At 43.3% G+C, this 20,527-nt stretch overlaps 1 protein-coding gene across 3 annotated transcripts in view; it reads left to right on the plus strand.

Moving 5' to 3' along the window:
* Positions 1-20,527, plus strand: part of CREBBP (CREB binding protein) — a 131,432-nt gene that overhangs the window by 84,668 nt on the left and 26,237 nt on the right. For 2 of the 3 annotated variants that reach the window (XM_067706815.1, XM_067706816.1), the window contains 13 exons: positions 2,056-2,298; positions 3,708-3,810; positions 4,099-4,245; positions 5,045-5,162; positions 5,692-5,863; positions 6,478-6,522; positions 8,785-8,909; positions 9,526-9,714; positions 11,129-11,545; positions 13,389-13,568; positions 14,579-14,768; positions 19,038-19,156; positions 19,998-20,237. In XM_067706815.1, coding sequence (XP_067562916.1) covers positions 2,056-2,298; positions 3,708-3,810; positions 4,099-4,245; positions 5,045-5,162; positions 5,692-5,863; positions 6,478-6,522; positions 8,785-8,909; positions 9,526-9,714; positions 11,129-11,545; positions 13,389-13,568; positions 14,579-14,768; positions 19,038-19,156; positions 19,998-20,237 — 2,288 coding nt within the window. The remainder of the gene's footprint in view (positions 1-2,055; positions 2,299-3,707; positions 3,811-4,098; positions 4,246-5,044; positions 5,163-5,691; positions 5,864-6,477; positions 6,523-8,784; positions 8,910-9,525; positions 9,715-11,128; positions 11,546-13,388; positions 13,569-14,578; positions 14,769-19,037; positions 19,157-19,997; positions 20,238-20,527) is intronic. The other variant, XM_067706817.1, reaches the window with a different exon arrangement.

The raw sequence follows: 20,527 nt of genomic DNA on the forward strand, positions 1-20,527 counted from the left end.
AAATTGTTAGAAATGTCAATTACCAAATGCTTGCTTGTCTTCGGATAGATGTGTTTTCTTTTAAAATAAAAAATATAGTAATGTTTACATTTAGGACATAAATGTAACACAAACAAAAAATGCATTGACCTTGTCAGCAGCTTCCACGAGACATGCTGGCTGCCCCATAAGTGGCCTTGAGCTTGGGAATGGCATTTGTCCTAGGATGTGGAATTTTGGCTAAAAGGATGGCATTTGGGGAAGTGTGGACGCGAATGGATAATAGCAGGAAGAAGTGGTCGCTAATGCAGCTTCACCCAGAAACGGAAGGCCACGTACACCTTGTTTCTTTAAATTCCTCTCCCTCCACAATTGATCAATATGTGTATCAACGTAGTCTGTGTCTGTTCTTTCTTATACCACAAGGTGATAGAAAAATAAGTCATCCTACCATTATCACTTTCCTTTTTACATCATAGTTCTTTTAGAAAATTTAGCATGTCAGTTTCAAGAGTACAGTGTCATGTGTTTAAAGTTTTGTGGAGTATTAGCTATTAGGGAAAAAACACTTTTATAAGGTATTATACATGACTTATTTCAGCTACATGCTTGTCATAAAGTGTACCTTGGGAACTGATTTTCATTTATAATAACGAGGTGCTTGGTGTGTGTAATTGTGTCTAATGAGCATTAATGAGTTTGAGATCTGAATATCCTTATTAGAAAAATTAATAGTATGGAATGTGTAATTATCAAGTTTTGGGGTTTTTTTTAACACATTTCGGTTTAATTAAGTTACTCTGTTAAGTATTTGAGTTGTTTATGTTATAGTTGCACTGATGGTAATGTGAGAATATTGTTATTACACATAAGGTAATTGAATTTTAAAGAAAGGCTTTGTGATAGTGTTTTTTAATGTATCAGAGAGCATATGTTATAGTATCAGTTTTATAAGCTGCTGTTTATGACATGACTATAAAGCTTTGGGAAGTTGGAAAGAAAGGAGATCTTAAGAATAAGAATAAATGGTATGACATAAAACTTCTGCCATATATTGAGTGCTCAGCAAAGGAGGACATTTGGATGGATGGATGGATGGACAGACGGACAGATGGATGTTTGGGGCCATCTCTGTTAGCTTTGAAGCCCTTGGGAATGGGACTCTTTATATTGCCACAGATTTTTCCTTTAGTCTCCGGGGATCAGGCAGGAAGAAGGGTAGCTGGAGAGAACACCCTGCGAGCCAGCCGCAGGCCAGGCCAGGCCATGGGAGCCGAGGTTGGCTGCCGAGGCTGAGCATCTTGACACTCAGTTCTGAGTATCAGCGGTGCTGAGGGGACACCAAGCCTCGGTCCATCACTCATTTCAGCTAGATAGTCACTCTGTCAAGTACAGCATTTCTCGAACAGCTTCACATAGCAGAGAGCTCAGCATGGTGTCCTCCTGCATAGGAAACTCGTAGGAGAGAAAGGTGTGGTGTTACCTGGTCACTGTACGCTGCAGTTTCAAGGAAGTGCACTTTTGTTTTTTGGAAGGTCATGTCATAGATCTCAAGTTATTAATAAGTAACAAAACTGACCAACTAGGTATCACCTCTGCTCCTTCTGTTAGTCCTTCTGTACCTATGCAGGTGAGGAGTAAAGGACTTGGGAGAGCGGCAGCAGGGGGGGGCTCCTTAGGTCATCTCAGTGGTGGCTGATGACCCCCAAAGAATCCGAAACTTTCTGTTGTTACACGTTTTCTATTTCCCAAGAACCGACTTCTTATGAGTCTCTAGATTTAATACATGAGGACTTTGATTAGGTAATCACTGACTTTGTGGTCTGTTGTTTTCTAACATAGAAGCTTGAATTTTTCTTCAGCTTTTTGCTCTTCAACTACTGCTGTGCAGAATAGATGAATAGAATGGGATCCTTCTGTCTGCACAGTTCCTTTCTTGGTAGCCTTGTTCCAATGTTTCGTGACATACATAGGTGGTCTTCTGATAAAATTTTACTTGCTTTTCAGTAGTTTTTAAATCATTTGTGGACTTCTCCCTTTTACTTATCTTTTTTGTTTGTCTGTTTGTTGTTATAGCCATCCTGGGGTCTCCAGCTAGTGGAATTCAAAACACAATTGGTTCTGTTGGCACAGGCCAACAGAATGCCACTTCTTTAAGTAACCCAAATCCCATAGACCCCAGCTCCATGCAACGAGCGTATGCTGCTCTTGGACTCCCCTACCTGAACCAGCCCCAGACGCAGCTGCAGCCTCAGGTTCCTGGCCAGCAACCAGCACAGCCTCAAACTCACCAGCAGATGAGGACTCTCAACACCCTGGGTAGGTGAAAAAACTCTCAAGAATTTCTTTGTCCACATGCAGCATTGGGAATGACAAGTCTTCCTGGAACCCAAGGCTGTTTTCAGTTACTGTTTTTACTTTAAATTCAAGTTAATATATGTATATATATTATGGTGATGGTATCTTTTAAATGATTGAAATAAAAAACTTCCAGGAAAAGGCTAAAGTGTAGGGTGCACAGAAGATGTTACAGGCTTGTAAAATGAATAGCATTTGCAAATGAACCAATATTTTTGTTGCTTCTGTCTGGACAGTTTTCATAAGGGCATTTCATATGCCTCAGAATACAGAATCTCACAAGTTAGAATTAGGGTTGTACCACTTGCACTGACTCTGAGTAGACCATTTATTTGACAAAGAACCTGAAGGTGGGTACAGCTCTTAGCACGTCTTGGTTATGGGCTACCTCATGGCTGGAGGTAACCAGCCTGGACATGAGGAGGTTAACAGGAATCTCAGAAAATCTCTTCTGTCTCAGACTTCTCCATGGATTAGTGTTTCCTAGTGTCATCTCAACCCATTAATTGCCAGTGTTTCATCATTCAGTCACATCTCTCCACAGTTTTTGCCATCTCTGCATAGTGTCTCCTTAATGTTTCTCTTCAAATTGGCATAGTCCTTTTAAACTCAGACTTAAGCCAAACAGTTATGTCAGTAAGTTAAATCAAGGTTGTTGTGCTAGTTTTTTTCTTTTCCTAATAAAATATTTTAACCTTAAAAATGTCCAGTTAAAGACATCTCATCTGTTGCGTTTTGGGAAATAATCACCCTAATGCATCTCTAACTCCTGCTGGCTAGGAGACTGGGTTGGAGCCCTGAAACCTGCATTATAATCTAACTCTACTCCTATTGGTGATATAATCTGGAACAAGACTATTAACTTCTCTGTATCTCACCTTTTTCTTACTTTAGAATGGATACTGTAGATAAGTTGACCTTTTATCTTCTTCACCTGCACTTAAATTTCTATGATTTTTACCTTCTGATATGCAAAAAAAAAAAAAAAGATGATGAGCATGTATGTGACAGGTTAGCTTACTTGTTTAGGTCATGATATTAATGAAGCCAGAATCAAAATTTGAATCTGCAGATGGATCATTTCTGGTTTTTTTCTGCAGCCACAGAGCACTCATGATGCCAGCCAGCCTCCATAGAAATGCCTTTCTTTAGTTATAAAGTGCAGTGGGAAGGAGACTGCAACTGAATTTATACAACTTGATCACCGTTGTTGAAAATATAACTCCCAGAGTTCCTGCCATAGCGTTTATTATTATAACTTATAAGAATCATTTATTTATATGTGATTTTTTTTTTATCTGTTATCAGGACTTTAAAGTGTATATTATAGTTCAGGAGTTGGTTGATTTCTTTTCTTTCTTTCTTTCAAGGAAATAACCCAATGAACATTCCAGCAGGAGGAATAACAACAGATCAGCAGCCACCAAACTTGATTTCAGAATCAGCTCTTCCAACTTCCCTTGGGGCCACAAAGTAAGACCCGTGTTTCATTTGGCTCCGATCTGAGTGACAGTTGCATGTGAAAGTGGGCTGGTAACCACGAGAAGCTCTTGATTCTTTCTAAATGTGTGATGCTCGCCCTTCCCTCCTTCCCTCCTTCCCTCCTTCCCTCCTTCCCTCCTTCCCTCCTTCCCTCCTTCCCTCCTTCCCTCCTTCCCTCCTTCCCTCCTTCCCTCCCTCCCTCCTTCCCTCCTTCCAATACAGTTTAAAGTTCCATATGGTTGACGAACCTTAGTTAGATAAATCTTACTCTTTCCTTAGCCCACTGATCAATGACGGCTCAAACTCTGGAAACATTGGAACCCTCAGCACTATACCCACAGCAGCACCTCCTTCCAGCACTGGCGTTCGGAAAGGCTGGCACGAACATGTCACTCAGGACCTGCGGAGCCATCTAGTGCATAAACTGTACGTGGCCACCTCGCCCATTATTCACATGTGATGGAAACATTTTGTGACTGATGGCGATGTGACAGTTTTGCAGTTTCATCGATGTCTGATTTAATTCCTAAGTGTTCTCTTGCGCCCCAGGTGATTGTACCCTAGCAGCTGAAGGGGGTCACATGCTTGTGACCCAGATGCTGCATCCCCAGTGGGTCCTACAGAGGGACATGAACTGTGACCCATGTTGCAGGGGGCCAGACCTGTTTTCTAAGCTCTGGGATGCACCAGGGACCTGGGATCAGCTCAGAAGCTTAGCCTTATTTTGTGGCTCAAGGTTATACTTGTGGAGACCCCTGAGAATTGGAGGAATTTGGGCCTAGTAAATACAGATGGCATGACACTACCATCATACAGTTTAACATACAGGAAATTAATAATTAACTTTCTCCAGCTATTTAAGTTAAATTGAAGGTGAGGTTAACTTGATTCCCTTGGAGATTTGTTTTCTCCTTCATTATTTTAATCAAAAGTTTTTATAATAAGTAGTTTAAAAATTAGCAATTCAAAATGAGAATTTTGAATGGTCCAGCACTTATCGTTAATAGCAAAATATGGGTGTGTTTGACTTGTAGATAAATTGACAGGTCAGTATTGTCTCCAGAGAGCGACTTCATTTGTGTATTCATGAACTAGGCGAGAGAGATTGGGGGTTTCTGTCAGCAGTGTATTGCGCCCATAGGTAGACGATTGTTTCTTCTCTTTCCGTGTCACATAGACAGACATTGTATTGAAAATAGATTGAGAGTGTGTGTTGTCTTTTCAGTGTCCAAGCCATCTTCCCAACACCTGACCCTGCAGCCCTGAAGGATCGCCGCATGGAGAACCTGGTGGCCTATGCTAAGAAAGTGGAAGGGGACATGTATGAGTCTGCCAACAGCAGGGTAGGTTGCCATTTGTGTTCTAGCCACGCACAGCACCTATGGGAGCTGTAACTGCATCTGTCTGCCTTATTGTCTGGAAGTGGGGACATCTGTTAGTCTGGTAGACTCATCACTTGAGGGCACTGACCAGGGAGACTTCCCAGTTAAGACATGAGGTCCCTGTACAACTCTCTTGTTCTGTAACTACAGAGTACAGATGTCTCCGCTACAGCAGTAAATGAGGTATATAAAATTTTTTTAATCCGTGGGTGTACTTTATAGCGGCAGTGTTCACAGCGCTTGTCCATGTTATTGCCAGTGTCAGTGAGTGTCCAAGAAGAGGTTCAGCTGTGGAATGAATGTAATGAGCACTCAGTACCTCCTATCTGATAACTCCTGTAACATCACTGGGCACTGGTTTATCAGAAGTGCTGAATGCTTACCTGTGCCAATGTACTTAATTTAAAGTTCATTAGTTTGTTAGAACATACAAAACCAGATCATTTGTTTTTTTTACAAATAACTAGTATTGAATATTACTGCTTTTTAGGATGAGTACTATCACTTACTAGCAGAGAAAATCTACAAGATACAAAAAGAACTAGAAGAGAAACGGAGATCGCGTTTACACAAACAAGGCATCTTGGGTAACCAGCCAGCCTTACCAGCTCCCGGGACACAGCCTCCTGGGATACCACAGGCACAGCCTGTGAGACCTCCAAGTAAGGACTTCATTTCCAGCCCTTAGTCTGTTTCCTTGTTTTTCCTTCTGCGTTTGGTGTGTATTTCTAAGCATATAGAATTATATTCTCTGGAAGCCTATGCTGTGAAACCTGTGTGGTAGTGGCTGTGACCTTCTGCAGTGGCCTGTGTTTAGACATTGAGTCTCTCTCATGGAAAGGCGGGTGTGCTGGCATCAGAATGCACAGCACTTTTGGACCTGGTTTTCTCTTTAAGTTTAAAAGATTATTTTATTAAGTTAAAATTTTTTAAAAATTATTTTATTTTTGGCTGCATAGTTGCGGCACACGGAATCTTCGTTGGGATCTTCATTGTAGCATGCGGGATCCTCTGCTGTAGTGTGTGGGCTCCTTGTTGCAGCACGCGAGCTTCTCTCTAGTTGTGGTGCGTGGGCTCTCTAGTTGTGGCCCGCGTATTCAGTAGTTGCAGCGTGCGGGCTTAGTTGCCCTCCGGCGTGTGGAAACTTAGTTCCCCAACCGAGGATCGAACCTGCGTCCCGTCCCCTGCGTTGAAAGGTGGATTCTTAACCACTGGACCACCAGGGAAGTCCCAAGGATTATTTTAAATAACCCATTTTTTTTTCCTGCCATTATAGATGGGCCCATGCCTCTGCCAGTGAATCGCATGCAGGTTTCTCAAGGTATTTAACTATTGTTGTGAATCATATTTTGGTTTAACATTCTACATCCACAAAGTTCATTGGTTTGTCCTCTTCCCTCTGTATTTCTTTGTAGCTCCTCCTCTTATTCCTTCCATTCCTTTTTGCTGATGAGCAGAGTTCATGTCCACAGGTAGTATGAATATCTGTTGCATTTGAAAGTTTGGAGGTCATAGGAAAGCTCTCCAAGGAGATCAGAAGTAGGAGTTAACTTTTTTTTTTTTTTTTTTTTTTTTTGCGGTATGTGGGCCTCTCACCGTTGTGGCCTCTCCCGTCGCGGAGCACAGGCTCCGGACACGCACGCTCAGCTGCCATGGCTCACGGGCCCGGCTGCTCCGCGGCATGTGGGATCTTCCCGGACCAGGGCACGGACCTGTGTCCCCTGCATTGGCAGGCAGACTCTCAACCACTGCGCCACCAGGGAAGCCCTTTTTTTTTTTTTTTTTGATGGGCAAGAGAAGACATTATTCTTAGGAAGTCTCCCAAAAAAAGCATTGTATTGGAGGTGGGGGAAAGAAACTTTTCAGAACATTTCTGAGCATCAAGCCCATCCTGGGGCAGAAGCACTGTGGGTGGGGGGTGTGAGGTGAGGAAAGTGGGGACTGCTCTGGGCCCTGTGAGCACAGGTGCCATGCCTGCTTGCAGCTGGCCGAGGAGGGTTTGTGCTCAGAGAACCCTCATCAAGCTGCGCTACTGGCAGTCTTTTTATTGGTGGTTGTTGAAGCAGTGATTTTAGTTTGGGAGTTTGGGGGTGAGGGTCATTTCAAAGCTTTTATGGCTCTTGTCAAATTGAGACTTGAACAGTAGGATGTTTTTACAGGTTGTGTAATAAGGTGGTGACACTATCCAGAAGATTCCAAAGCAAGGCCTTGCTGCTGTGTGTAGAGTAGTTCAAGAGGGGAGAAGAGGTCATTTTAAAAGCCGTGGTGATCGTACTGCGTACTGAAAAAGACCTGGTAGATAAACTGATGTGGAGAAAACTTTTCAGGGACTTGTTTAGGTGGACTAGATATGAAGGGTGAAAGAAATCATAAAGTCAGAGAAATGGAGCCTTAGGAAAGTGGCTGAGTGCTGTGTCGGGGATGACTTGGAAGACTCTGCTGCTTTGGGATCTGAGGAGGTGGCTGTTGAGCAGAGTGGAAGGCATTTTCTAGGGACGTGCTCACATGCCCCGCTTACCGACCTGTCTGGGTCTGTAAAGAGGGACTTTTTATGGTGCCATTTCTTCGTACATCTTTTATTTAATAAAATCTTCTCTTGTTAATAAAACCCTCAAGGAGAGTGGGACACTTTTGTATTATAAGCTTCCTGGAAAGTCCTGGGCCTGTGCTGGTTACTTAGGGTGACATTTCTTGGTGGTGCTGAAGGAGGCACATGTTGTTTGACGGCCTCTCATACTACACAGTGTTAAGGCAGCGCCTCAAGGATTCTGTTAAATGCCAGCGTCGGGCCTAAGACTTATTGAACCAGCATTTATGTTGAGCTCAGAGTTTACAGAGTATTGTGGGAAATTACAAAGAGAGAGACTCGTGGTCTGGAGCTGCATGGCAGCTAGTGAGGTGTCATTCATTCTGTGGCACCTCTGGAAAGGCCAAGGTAGCTGTGAAAGTGAGATCTTTCCAGTCTATGGAGAGGAGGCTGAGGTTGAGAACTGCCAACCCTTGGGCACTTTCTAAATGCATAATGTGCTTGCAAAACTAAAACCATGTTTTGAGTCTTACCCCAGATTCCAACAATAAATGTAAACCCAGCCAAAGGGCTGGGAGGCCTGGAGTGATGGGAACAGGCTTCCTGTAGGAGAGGAGATGGGAGTCAGGTGCTCCAGAAGGCTCTGAGGGGTTGGCTCAGACGGGTGCCCTGGCCTTAGCTGACCTCCTCCATAGATGGTGGGAGCGCCTTCCCACGCTCCCCCCATCTACTTTGTCGCTTGGACGCTTCGGTGCCGAGCGCTGCCCCGGCCTTGCGTACTCATGGCTTACCTGACTTTCTGCCTTCCTGTGCTCATGCTGCCCTGCCACCCACCCCATCCTATCACCCTCACCACCACTACCTTGGTGCCATCTTCTCTGGATATGAACAGTCTATTATTTAGCCATCTTTTCTGATTAACTGAGTGCTTTCCTTTCAGTTGTATATGTTGTGTGTGTGTTCCATCTTATTTGGCTTAGAGTTTTATTTGGTGAGTTGTCATTCTGTTTTCCTGTGAGTGATTTTCCTAATGAACCGTTGTGGGTACATTTACAGGGATGAATTCATTTAACCCAATATCCTTGGGGAATGTACAGTTGCCACAAGCTCCCATGGGACCTCGCTCATCGTCCCCCATGAACCACTCTGTCCCGATGAACAGCATGGGCTCCGTTCCAGGGGTAAGTGCTTTTTCTATTTGCCTCAGCTGTGCTGAGAAGGCCTTGCTCGAATAAGGAAAATTCTCTCAGCAGGAAACTTGTAGGTCGTCTGGAAATCCTGTGGTACTTGTTCCTTTGGATTTGGCTTATGCTTTATTTCCTTCATATTTCTCTCTCTCTCTTTCTCTCTCTCTCTGTCCTTATTACTACAAGAATTATTTGACCTTACTTATTTTTATTGAAATGACAAATCATAGGCACCTGTGACTTTGTTGGAAGATGGGGTTGGCAGCCTCAGATACGTGGCTGAGAGGGACTTGTCAGTGTCTGTTGACTGTCAGAACTTCCTCTCCTGCGGCTGCCTTCTAAACGCTTCAGAGAACTCATAAAAGGCATATTTTGAACTTTAAACTATAGCATACTATTGGTTTCTGTTCAGAGGGCAGTGTGAAGCTGGCTTATTAGAGACCTTGCCTGAAAAGCATGCAGAGTGCCTGGGAGCCAGAAGGTCTTAGTGAGTGGTGGGTCCCTTCCTGCAAGGGAGGAGGATTTGAAGATTTCTGTCTCTTCTAGTTTATCTTGAAGACTCAGGCCCTTGAAGCCCTCTGAACTCTCAGTAACGCTTATTGTCTTTTAGATGGCCATTTCTCCTTCCCGAATGCCTCAGCCTCCGAACATGATGGGTACACACGCCAACAACATGATGGCCCAGGCGCCTGCCCAGAACCAGTTCCTGCCACAGAACCAGTTCCCGTCCTCCAGCGGGGCGCTGAACGTGAACAGCGTGGGCATGGGGCAGCCAGCGGCCCAGGCCAGCGTGTCACAGGTACTGTTCATGTTGGGGCTGTGAGCCACCTACAGTGATGTAGCCCCAGCTTCCCACTGACCTCAGCATGTCCTAGTTCACAGAAATTAGAATTCTAGACAAAACATTTCATGTGCTAGCATCTCTTGATTTTTTTTTCCCCCTGTTCTGTTCTGTTATTTTTACCTTGTTTGGAATTAGTCATACCATCTTGGGGTGAACTTCATACAAAAGTGGAATGGATTATGGTTTTTTGGTCTGTGTGCTTTTGTTTTGGTTTTAGGGTTTTTAGTTGTCATTTTCTTGGTTTTTGTTTGTGCATTGTAAATTCTGAGTTTCACGTGTGATCCTGAGAGACACTGGATTTTAAAGAAGGAGTGAGGAAAGGTCCCATGAGTTCACTCTTAATGATTTGGTCTTTGTATCTTGTTGTCTGTCTGTCTGAACTGCCCAGGTGAAGTCCGACTAACTGGATCATTTGAGTAGTTCTCTTCTTATTGAATGTGTTTTTAATTATTCAGTCTAATGCTGGTGAGAACTATTTTCCATTCATTTTACTGCCTTTCCCCCCTTTTGTTAATTGCTAGAGTACACCAGATTGCTGCTGTATACAAATGTACATGTGTTTTTAAAACAGGCCAAGTCTTCCCCCAAAAGATAAAATACATTATTTAATTTTTTAACATGAAGTAACATTGAATAAAAGGCAGTGACTACATTAGATTCACTCACTAAATACTTATTAATTAATTCTTAATTTCCATAAATTTTGTTGCTCCAGACAGGGGCTATCAGGTTTGTCCTGTAAATATTTTCAGCTTGGTGGGCCATGGGTTCTTTGTTTGAACTGCTCTGCTCCACTGTTGTGGCGCAAAGGCAACGGTAGACATGCGCATTCACATATGAGTGAATGGGCGAAGCTGCCTGCCAGTAAAACTTTATTGACAGAAACCAGTAGCTAGCTGGATTTGGCCATGGACTCTACATAGTTTGCAGATCCCTGCTCTAGACCAGTGATTCAGAATAGATTTTTAATTGGTCCACAAATAATTCTGAAACATGTCCCTAGTTGAGAACCACTGTACTGAAACATTTCAGTGTTTCCATAATTCATTTTTTAAAAAAAGACAAATACCTTTTCCAGTGGTCTAAGCTGTGGGTGGATATTATGGAGCACGAAGCTAGTAAGTGGAGTGTATATGTGTTTGTTTAAGCCAGAGATTTCCACACTTTTGTAAATCAAAGCATGAGAAACAAGTACACATTACTATAAGTGTGCAGATCGATGACGTTTTACAAATGGAACCTTCCCGTGCAGTCAGCAGACCTCATCAAGAAACCATGGTTAGATTTTCATACATTTAAGTCTTTGAAGTCTATTGCCACATTTTCAAATGGGGGAAATAATTTTAACATACTCTGTTCCATCTGTTAGGGACAGGTGCCTGGTGCTGCTCTTCCTAACCCTCTGAACATGCTTGGGCCCCAGGCCAGCCAGCTGCCTTGCCCACCAGTGACACAGTCACCGTTACACCAGACTCCACCTCCTGCTTCCACGGCCGCAGGCATGCCGTCTCTTCAGCATCCGGCGGCACCTGGGATGACTCCTCCCCAGCCAGCAGCTCCCACCCAGCCATCAACTCCTGTGTCGTCTTCCGGGCAGACTCCCACCCCGACTCCCGGCTCAGTGCCCAGTGCCAGCCAAACCCAGAGCACCCCTACAGTCCAGGCGGCAGCCCAGGCCCAGGTGACCCCACAGCCTCAGACCCCAGTCCAGCCTCCGTCCGTGGCCACCCCTCAGTCGTCACAGCAGCAGCCGACACCTGTGCACACCCAGCCTCCTGGCACACCGGTGAGCCCCTCGGCCTGTCGTCTTCTGGCCAAGACCCTTAGATGAGAACTTGCCCATAAAAAAAAAATCTGTCATGAAGTCACTGCAAGTCTTGGTGCGGTTGCAAAAAGTATCTGTTTTGTTTCCAGCATTGGCTCCAAAGGCTGTTAGGCAGGACATGACTTATGATTATCTTCCCCAATTAAATCAGATTTTAGAAATCAACAACTAAAAGAACTCATACATGGGTCCTGCGTAGAATTTTTTTTTTTTTTTTGCGGTACGCGGGCCTCTCACTGTTGTGGCCTCTCCCGTTGTGGTGCCCAGGCTTCAGACGCACAGTCTCAGCATCCATGGCTCACGGGCCCAGCAGCTCCGCGGCATGTGGGATCGTCCCAGACCAGGGCACGAACCTGTGTCCCCTGCATCGGCAGGTGGACTGTCAACCACTGCGCCACCAGGGAAGCCCCTCCGTAAAATTTTTTAGCTGTCTGTCCATAGGAGCAGTACGTCCCCCATTATCTGTCCTAGATTGACGTCTTCTGAGTTTTAGTAGTGATGAGGATTTGGTAAACAAGTCAAGTTCCTAGTTGTATGTACTTTGACCTTACCTATCAGCCTTGTTTTCCAGCTGGAAGCCCTTTCTTTTTCATGACAAAATGGCATGCTCAGGTTAACACTTCTGTGGCTTAGATTTACCCATTCTTCCTGGGAGGTGAAGGTGGCAGGGTCACACCACGTCCTGTGTCCCATGTCCCATGGTCTGCTGGCAGCACCCAGTCCTGCTCTCCTAGACTGGGCTGTCCCCACTGACACAGGGGCCTGAGGCTGCTTCTGCTCACCTCCACATTCTTCTCCCAGTTCTCACCAGAATCTTAGTGTCTGTTTTCTTATCAGTCTAACTTAAAAACCTTCTTCCCCCTAAAATACATTATCTTTTATTTGTGGGGACTGAGGGTATTTATTTATAAAATGTCAAAATTAACCCCAACATAAACCCCAAGATGACATTACTGTTTGTATTTCTCCAAAGGGAGTGTGCTTATTGATCCTTACTTTATATTTCTTATCTCTAAGTAAGATCCCTTTGTAATTTTATGTTTTCTTTTGTTTGTTTACTTAAAACTCCATTGGGTAAATCTATGAAAATTTAGAATTCTTTCTGGGATTCCTTTTTTTTTTTTTTTTTTTTTTTAGCTATACGTGGGCCTCTCACCGTTGTGGCCTCTCCCGTTGCGGAGCACAGGCTCCGGACGCGCAGGCTCAGCGGCCATGGCTCACGGGCCCAGCCACTCTGTGGCATATGGGATCTTCCCGGACCAGGGCAAGAACTCGTGTCTCCTGCATCAGCAGGCAGATTCCCAACCACTGCACCACCAGGGAAGCCCTGGGATTCCTTCTCTTAATGTTTGTTTACTCCTCCACCACTGTTCCTATAATTAACAGGCTAGTTATACATTCTTATTCCATATAGGTACTTTATTCCCCTTTCTACAGCATATATACTTATATATTTATTATTCAGCGTTTACCATAACCATTAATGTCGTTGGAAGGAATTAAATTTAAAATAGGAGGTTCTGTGACTTAGGTAGAAAATTCCCAGAAAATAATTTTCTGTCAAAAGGTAGGAAGCTCTGTTCTTCCATCTCTGCATTGTTGGCAAGAAGTCAGTTGTGTTTCTACCTGATTTTGATTTCTCTGGAACTCCTATTTTAACGCTTATTCTTCAGTTCTCTCAAATAGAGGTGCCTATTAGATTAGTATTGAGAAGGATTAACGCGAAACTGTGTGTTGAGTGAGCATCAGGGTTTAAGATCATTTATATTGTTTACAGAGATAAATGATTTTGGTTTCTCCACAGCTTTCCCAGGCAGCAGCCAGCATTGATAACAGGGTCCCCACTCCATCCTCAGTGGCCAGCGCCGAAACCAACTCCCAGCAGCCAGGACCCGATGTACCAATGCTGGAAATGAAGGCTGAGGTCAAGACTGAGGACACTGAGCCCGATGCCAGTGAACCCAAGGCAGAGCCTGGGGCTGCGGTAGGTGCCATTCCTGGGAGTGAATAGATGTACTGCGCACAGAGGCATCACTGAGGTGTCCTCGTGGGAGGCACAAGGCGTCCACTGTGGATGTCCCTGCTCTGTTTCAGTATCCTATTCGATTGTGGTTCAAGTTGGAAAGAGATTAAAAACAGATTGGTTATTTATTTTTAGATATGAGATATGGGTTTATTTTATTTTGCCAGAAGTGAAGAGCACTGGCTTGTATTTTAAATGTTTAAATCATCCAGCAACTTTTTCATTGCCATCCTTCATTCATTTATAATTCTGCAGAGTTAGACTGCACAAGAGATGTGTTCTTTTACTAATTAACCTGTAGCAGAAGTTGGAAACTGACAGACCGTGGGCTGAATCCAGCCTATAAATGTGTTTTGTTTGGCCCACACAATTATTTTTAAAATGGGAAATTACAAATAAAACTCCAGATTTCTGGCTTTTCTTGAAAAATGAGAAGCTCTGCCAGCACTGTGCTTCTGTTCCTGTAGGGCAGCAGTCTAGGTAGGAGCACCAGCTGTGGCTCTTAGATGGGTCGTGAGCTCTCTAGTTTGCCAGAGTGTCCACTGCTCCCCGCGGCCTCACACAACAGCTCCTGCTGCTGTCATTAGCTTCGCCTGCCTGGCCCTCTGAGCAGTTGAATTTCTGATCCTTCCCACAATTTTCAAGGCACTTCTTGTTCCAAACTAGAAATATATGTAAAACTATTGGGCAGTTAATTGGTGTATACAATGTGTATACAAGTTTTTTAAGCACTCTAGCATGTAAAAATTCAAAAATTTTTAGGACTGTAATGCACTGGTGCTATACTGAAGTGACTCAACAGGCACTCCACCCCTTCTTGTGGGAGAGAAAAGGAATGATCAATGCAGCTCTGACTTGGGAAAGGTTTTAACAAGCCCATAGAGATTTTTAAGAGCCTTCCAATAAGGCTGAGTTAGAATAAAGGTCTTTCATATTCATATATCATTGTCTGTAATTTTGTTTTTCTCAAGATCATGGAGGAGGACTTACAAGGATCTTCTCAAGTTAAAGAAGAAATAGACACAACAGAGCAGAAGTCGGAACCAATGGAAGTGGATGAAAAGAAACCTGAAGTGAAAGTCGAAGCTAAAGAGGAAGAAGAGAGTAGCACCAACGGGACAGCCTCACAGTCCACTTCTCCTTCTCAGCCTCGCAAAAAAAGTAGGTCATGTTCTCGTAAACTTACCGGATGGTGCTGCTTTTCCATTGTGTTGGGATTGCATTCTGTGGATTAAAAGCTAAAGCAGAAGAAGAATTCCATCTCTTCTTTTATCCTTCTTGCCTTCCATTCTGCAAGTTTTAGAAATGGTGACAGTGAGCTGAACTCCAGGATGTGAGCCCACAGGGGTCTGTGGTAGGAACGAGAAGCGACCAGGGCTCTGAGGAGCAGCCCATGAGCCGCCTGTCTGGGGTGGTGCTGGCTTTACTCGGCATGCCGTGGACAACCACTGATGGACTCCAGCAGGAAGATGACCGGAAGCTTGATGTTAGGGAAATTATCACTATGGCAACCCTGTGCACTGAAGTTTATAGGTTTCTGCTGATACAGATAGGAAACTAAGTGCCCGAAGTCAGGGGGTGGGAGAGTAGAACCCACTGACTAGTGCAGCAGGAAGAGGGAGGGCGGCAGGTAAGTGAAGATACTTTGGGTTCTGAAATAAGCAGGATGAGCCAGGCTCACGGTGGAAGTTGGATAGAATGTATTTGAGATGTGTCCAAAGTACGGAGGTAAGGGTGTCAGCAAATTGTCAGGTGACCGTTAGGAATGTGAGATGGGGCTCAGGTAGTTGAGGGCTGCAGGTGATCCAGTTAGGAAAGACGGCAGAAAAGTGTTAGAAAGGCTGATACTGTATAGTTTTGCTGCTGGAAGAGACCCTGGAGATCATAGAGGACAGCAGGCCTTAAGTTTTTGGTCTCAGACCTCTTTATACTCCTAAAAGTCGAGGATCCCAGAGAAGTTTTTGTTTGTATGGATCATCTATCACTATTTACTCTATTAGATGTCTTTTTTAATATTTATTTAAAAATAAATCTGTTACATGGCACCCATAAATAACACATTTTAATTAAAAATAACTTCAAAAACAGAAATAGTTGGAGTGATGACATTGTGTTTTACAATTTTGTTACTCGGAGAGTTAAGTGAACACAGCTGGATTTTCATATCTGCCTCTGCCTTTGCTGTTGTATTCTGTTGTTTGGTTGAAGTACATGAAGAGAATCCAGACCCACTCAGGTTAGTAGTTAATAAAGAGAAGAGTATTTTAGTAGCCTTTTCAGGTCATTGTGAATATTCTTTTTTGATACTACACCAAAACTCAACAAGTAGAAGTTTCTTAAAGGCTAGTTGCAGTGGGAAATCTGAATCCATAGCCCTGAATTTCTCATACTCTGTGGCGTTAGAATCCATCATCCATCTTGTACTTTGAATGGATCTTTTGCCATTGCATGATTTTTTTTGTAACACTATCCTCTGGTCATCTGGGACTTTGGCTCACTGAGTTTTGCTCATCTTCCAAATGTTGACATGCTTTATTATGTGATATTTTTTAAAATCACATTTATTAATATCACTGTGAGTCTCTTCAGAAAGTCGTGTAAACTTTGACAAGCTGTCGAGCTCACGTGTCATGATACAGGGTTTTCAAAATTCTAATTTTTGATGCAAGTCAAAATTTTATCATTGGTAACAAATAGCGTCAGTTGTCCTGGAAGTAACTATAACTGGCATACTTCGTTCATTTTTGAGCAAATGTCTGTCACATACCCAGATCTGAGTAACTGTAGCTTGTCTATCAGCCATTCTTTCTAGTTTTGTGTGTTTCATGAAGAAAAGCAGTTACTTCAGCTCTCAACTCAACACTTACACAAGTGCTTTCTCTCAAGACAACCACTGCATGCAGCAGAAGTGCTTTATGACAGCTTCCCAATTTGTCGTACAGAATAAAAGACGTGTAGCCAAGGGCCGAGATTTAATATAAGTAAGAATTTTGACTCGTTCATCAAGGACACTTGTAAGTGCAGATGACGTTTTTTCCTGTGTATGCACAGCAGCAGCAAAGAACGGGGCGACCACGAAGTCGAGTTTGGAGCTGCAGCCTGGTCATGCTGCAGTGCTAGTGATTTTATTCACTGTTGTTTTTGCCCAGTCTGTGTGAATGTCAGCACACAGTGCAAAAGGCAAATGATAACTTAGTGTTATCATGAAAATTGTCTTATATTATGGAAATGGATTTCACAGACCCCTAGAAAAGGCCTAGGGCAGTGCTAGATGGAAATGTTGTATATCTGCACTCTCTTGTTATGGCAGTCACCAGCCACATGTGGCTCCTAAGTACTTGACATGTGACAAGTGTGCCTGAGGAAGTGAATTTTTAATTTTATTTAATATTAATTCATTTTGATTCAAGTAGCCACATATGGCTGGTGGCTACCATATTAGACTGCATGAGGGTCCCTAAGGTACCCATGGGCCATGGTTTGGGGACTGCTGATGTGGTCCCCACCTGATTGTCCTGAGAAGGTTTTCAGCCAGAGAAGTGGAGTGACTTGCTCATAGCACACCACACTAATCAGTGGCAGAGAACTTGTTTCAAATACAGCTTCTGACTGCTACTTCCACTCATTTGGAGTCTTACTACATCAGTGTGGTTGTTAAAGACAGGAGTTTGAAAATGACTTCTCCTTGGCATAGGTATTAAATGTTTAGTGAATGAGTGAACGGTCATCCAGAGTGAGATACACGTAAGGCCATGTTAGTTTTGATCAGCACTGGGAGACGAGATGGTCTGGAGCAGGGCATCAGAAGACTGTCTAGGGCCACCAGGTAGTGCATCTTTTAGGCTTTGTGTGTCATAAGGTTTCTGTTGCAGCTGCTGAGCCCTGCCTTGTGGTGCGAAAGCAGCCATGGACACCTGCACAACAAGGACGGTTGTGTTCTAAAAAAGCTTTATTTTGTCAGACTAAAAAGTGATTTTGTGTAATTCACGTATCATAAAATAGCATTCTTTTTTTCCCTAACCGTTAAAAACCTTAAAAACCATTGTTAGCTCCCAGGCCCATACAAAGGCAGGCAGCTGGCCAGATTTGGCCTGTGGGTCGTGGTTTGCGACCCCTGGTCTAGAAGAATAAAAAAGCTATTGATTAACGAATTGTCTTCTTATAAAGAGTTATTCAAAGAAAACCAAACACTGCTTCATCTCTGTAAAAACAGACTGGAAGAAAAGGGGTTAGCTGAAGGCAGGATTTGTTTGTGTTTCACAAGGCTCCACAGGGCACATCTGCTCCCTAGACCAGGCCTTTGCACCTGCATGGGAGTGTCTACACTGGCTGTCTCCCATGCTTGCTGACCGCCATGTGTCCTGGAGCGCAGGAGGCCGTTTCCTCAGGAGGTCAGTCAGGATACCTGGGTATTCCCTGGCTCTGATGTCAATAAAGTTTCTGGAAACTTCTCAGCCAGTGTTTTCATCTCTCGATATACTCAATGCATACCACTTCCCAACGGGAACTTTAGGTTTTTATGGTATTTTAGTCTGATTTATAAATTACAATTTGTTATGTATCTGTTGTAGAAAATTTTTTCAAAATTCAAAAAACCACAAAGTGGAAACTTCACATCACTTAGAACCTAAGTCATCAGAACATCTTTGCAGTGTTTGCCTCTGCTAATTTTTCTGTGGGCAGGAGCGTATGTGAGCGAGGGGGTGTGTGACACTCAGTGTCACCTTCACAGGCATGTTTCCCACGTCCTTAGAACTCACGAGGGGTTTGTATGAGTGACTGTCCTGAATGTATTTGGCAGCCAGTGCTTGTTCTTACACTGGTGACAACAGAAGGCATCGTAGGAAATGGGTGGGCCAAGAGGTTGGAGACATGGGCACTAGTACATGTGCAAGGGGACAGTACACAGTACAGAACTTCTGGGGAAAATAAGAGAGCTACTTATTTTTGTGGCTCTCTTACTGTATACATTTATTTGTGAGGTTGTAATACAAAACCATTCCTCTCAGGTGGTTTGAGTTTACTTCAGCCAAGGACACAAACGTTTCCTCAGGCGAGGAAAAGCCCCTTCCTGTGAAAATGACTCTGTACCCACCCATTTGATCAATGAGGCAGATTAGAAAGTTAGCTTCGTTTTTTCTGTTCCAACCAAGTTTTGGCACTGGAAATCTTTTTGTTGAACAAGCAAACTTCTCAGTGCGGTATTTTTGCCTCGTGATGTGGATGCAGTTTTTAAAAACTAGTGTGACTGTGTTTTCAGAATCCCTGAATCGTAGCTTTAGAATGTCCGTGGACTCCTGGAAGCTTCACGGCTGGGAGGGAAATGATTCAGGCCTTCTCAGAAGTAGCCAGACTTCCATTTGAAAAGTGACAGAGGAAGAGTCTGGGTGCCTTGTCAATAGCATCGTTTCCTGTGCTTTTTAACTGCAGTCTTTAAGCCGGAGGAGTTGCGCCAGGCTCTGATGCCAACCCTAGAAGCGCTGTATCGACAGGATCCAGAGTCCCTACCTTTTCGGCAGCCTGTAGATCCCCAGCTCCTAGGAATTCCAGTAAGTTGATATCATAAAAACATTATAACTTTACCACTGTAATTCATGAGTATCCATGATACTCATTTTATCTCTTAAAATTGGGTAAAATAAGAATTTTTTCCCTAATGTAAAAAAATATTTTCTGTCAAAACAATAATACACCTTTGTCTTACTGACTGAAATGTGTGTTTCCCCCCTGTTCCGTTAAGCCCCAGGGTCCATGGAAGGGGTGCAGTGAGATGGGGGGAGCACACCCTGGGGCGCACAGCCTCTGTAGCCTTGCTTTATATTTGGGTAAGACTTTGTATTCAGGAATGGATTTAAATAATTGGTGAACATCACTTATAAAACACATGGGCCTCTCACTTTGAAACCCTGGGTGCTCTTGCAAAGGCCATGGTGACCCAACAGATTCTGTTTAGCAGTATTACTATTTTTGCTTTTGTGTTTGTGTTTGTCTTGGAATTTCATTTTGGTTGCTAGGACCAAGAATGAATCTCTAGAAAAACATATTGTCTGATAAATATGTTCACCATTTTAATTTGGTGGATCAAAATCTTATTTTTAAAATCTGACATTATAAGACATGTTTTATTAAATAAGTTTTTTAATATTATTTTTTCTTTAACTTTGCTTTTGAAATAATTTGATCACACTTGAAAATATTAATTACAATTTTAGATAATAAAATCAGAGGAAGATCAGAAGTTGTTTTCTTTTCAAGTCCCATTTTTCACTATTAGAAATGGAAGTTATACTGGTACTTTCTTCAATTTTATTTTAAGATAAAGCTGCCAAATAAGATGGGCATTTGGAATTTGGGGGGGATATGCTAGACTGAGACCGTTTTGTCTTTCAGGATTATTTTGACATTGTGAAGAATCCCATGGACCTTTCCACCATCAAGCGGAAGCTGGATACAGGGCAGTACCAGGAACCCTGGCAGTATGTGGATGACGTCTGGCTCATGTTCAACAATGCCTGGCTCTACAATCGGAAGACATCCCGGGTCTATAAGTTCTGCAGTAAGCTCGCAGAGGTCTTTGAGCAAGAAATTGACCCTGTTATGCAATCCCTTGGATATTGCTGTGGACGCAAGGTACAGTTGAAACTTTTTCTGGAAAATGAACTACCCTTGTTAATACAGCCAAAAACGGTATTATGATGATATGATAAACTCAGTATTTTGGCCACACCTGTGTACTGAGAAGGACCCAGATGGATTCTGGTCTCTTGTAAAACAGTTGATTGTCTGAAGCTAGAGGTGCTTATGGGGGAAGGCCTTGGATTAAGCATTCCTGGCTGCCCCAGTGTCCATTCATCTATCTGTAACAAATGTCTCTCAGACACTAGGGACTTCCCTGGTGGCGCAGCGGTTAAGAGTCCGCC

The sequence above is a fragment of the Pseudorca crassidens genome, chromosome 15, assembly GCF_039906515.1.
Source record: "Pseudorca crassidens isolate mPseCra1 chromosome 15, mPseCra1.hap1, whole genome shotgun sequence".
Lineage (NCBI taxonomy): Eukaryota > Metazoa > Chordata > Mammalia > Artiodactyla > Delphinidae > Pseudorca > Pseudorca crassidens.